This window comes from Priapulus caudatus, unplaced genomic scaffold (assembly GCF_000485595.1).
Source record: "Priapulus caudatus unplaced genomic scaffold, Priapulus_caudatus-5.0.1 Scaffold2919, whole genome shotgun sequence".
Classification (NCBI taxonomy): domain Eukaryota; kingdom Metazoa; phylum Priapulida; class Priapulimorpha; order Priapulimorphida; family Priapulidae; genus Priapulus; species Priapulus caudatus.
Window position 1 is genome coordinate 11,167 of NW_014579980.1, and position 1,040 is coordinate 12,206.

The window sequence follows — 1,040 nt, forward strand, 5'->3', positions numbered from 1 at the left end:
TTCTCTCCTCCCGACTACATGAAGCAGGCGCTCTCTGACACAGTACTCAGCGATGACGCGATGCTGCACCAGTACGCACCGTACTTCGGGCACGCGCGCCTCGTGCGAGCGATAGCGACGATGTACTCGCCGTTACACGGCCGACGACTGAACGCCGACAACATCACGGTCACGTGCGGAGCGTTCTGTGCTCTGTCCGCCTGCATCACGGCGTGTGAGGATCCTGGCGACGAGGTTCTCGTCGTAGAGCCGTACTACGATGAGATGACGCACATGGCAGGAGGCACGCCCATCTTCGTACCGATGCGGCCGCAGAAACAGCAGCAGCAGCAGGGAGGTGAGACGGCAACGACGAGCGGAGACTGGAAGATCGATGCGGATGAGCTGGAGCGATGCTGCGGCCCGAAGACGAAGATGCTGATCCTGAACTCGCCCAACAACCACGTCGGCAAGGTGTTCGACGGAGACGAACTACGCATGCTCGCCGACGTCGCGCGCCGACGCGACCTCGTCGTCGTCTCGGACGAGGTCTACGAGTGGTTGACATTCGACACGCGCAGCCACGTTCGCGTCGCCGGACATGTGGCAACGCACGCTCAACATCAGCAGCAGCGGCAAGATGTTCAGCGGGACGGGGTGGAGGACGGGGGGCTGGGTCATCGCCTCCAACACCTTCACGGGTCCTGTCAGGTCGGTGCTTGGAACCTCTATTGGTATCGTTCACACTCCAGCTCAGGAAGCGATTGCTATTGGGTTGGAGCGAGAGCTGACGAGGTTGAATAGCTCCGATAGCTACCTCGGTAGCTTTACATCCTCGATGCAGCGTAAGCGGGACTTGCTCGTAAAGCATCTCGAGGAGGCTGGGATCCCGTCGGTTGTACCCGAAGGCGGTTACTTCATCATTGCCGATTTCTCCAACGTTGACGAGCGCAGCGGGGAAGTGGAATCGGCGGACGGAGAAGCCAGAGAATCAATCAAAAAAACAAAAACAAAAAAAAAGACTTGAGAAAACAATAATACCAAATTATTTCATCATCAAA

At 57.6% G+C, this 1,040-nt stretch overlaps 1 protein-coding gene across 1 annotated transcript; it reads left to right on the forward strand.

Moving 5' to 3' along the window:
• Nucleotides 1-18: 18 nt before the first annotated feature.
• On the forward strand, nucleotides 19-783 carry LOC106819166 (kynurenine--oxoglutarate transaminase 1, mitochondrial-like). The gene has a single exon (XM_014823820.1). The coding sequence runs from the start codon at nucleotides 19-21 to the stop codon at nucleotides 781-783; it is 765 nt and encodes a 254-aa protein (XP_014679306.1).
• Nucleotides 784-1,040: the final 257 nt, after the last annotated feature.

Coding starts and splice junctions, on each gene's coding strand:
- LOC106819166 (XM_014823820.1), top strand. CDS start 19: ATGAAGCAGGCGCTCTCTGACACAGTACTCAGCGATGACGCGATGCTG.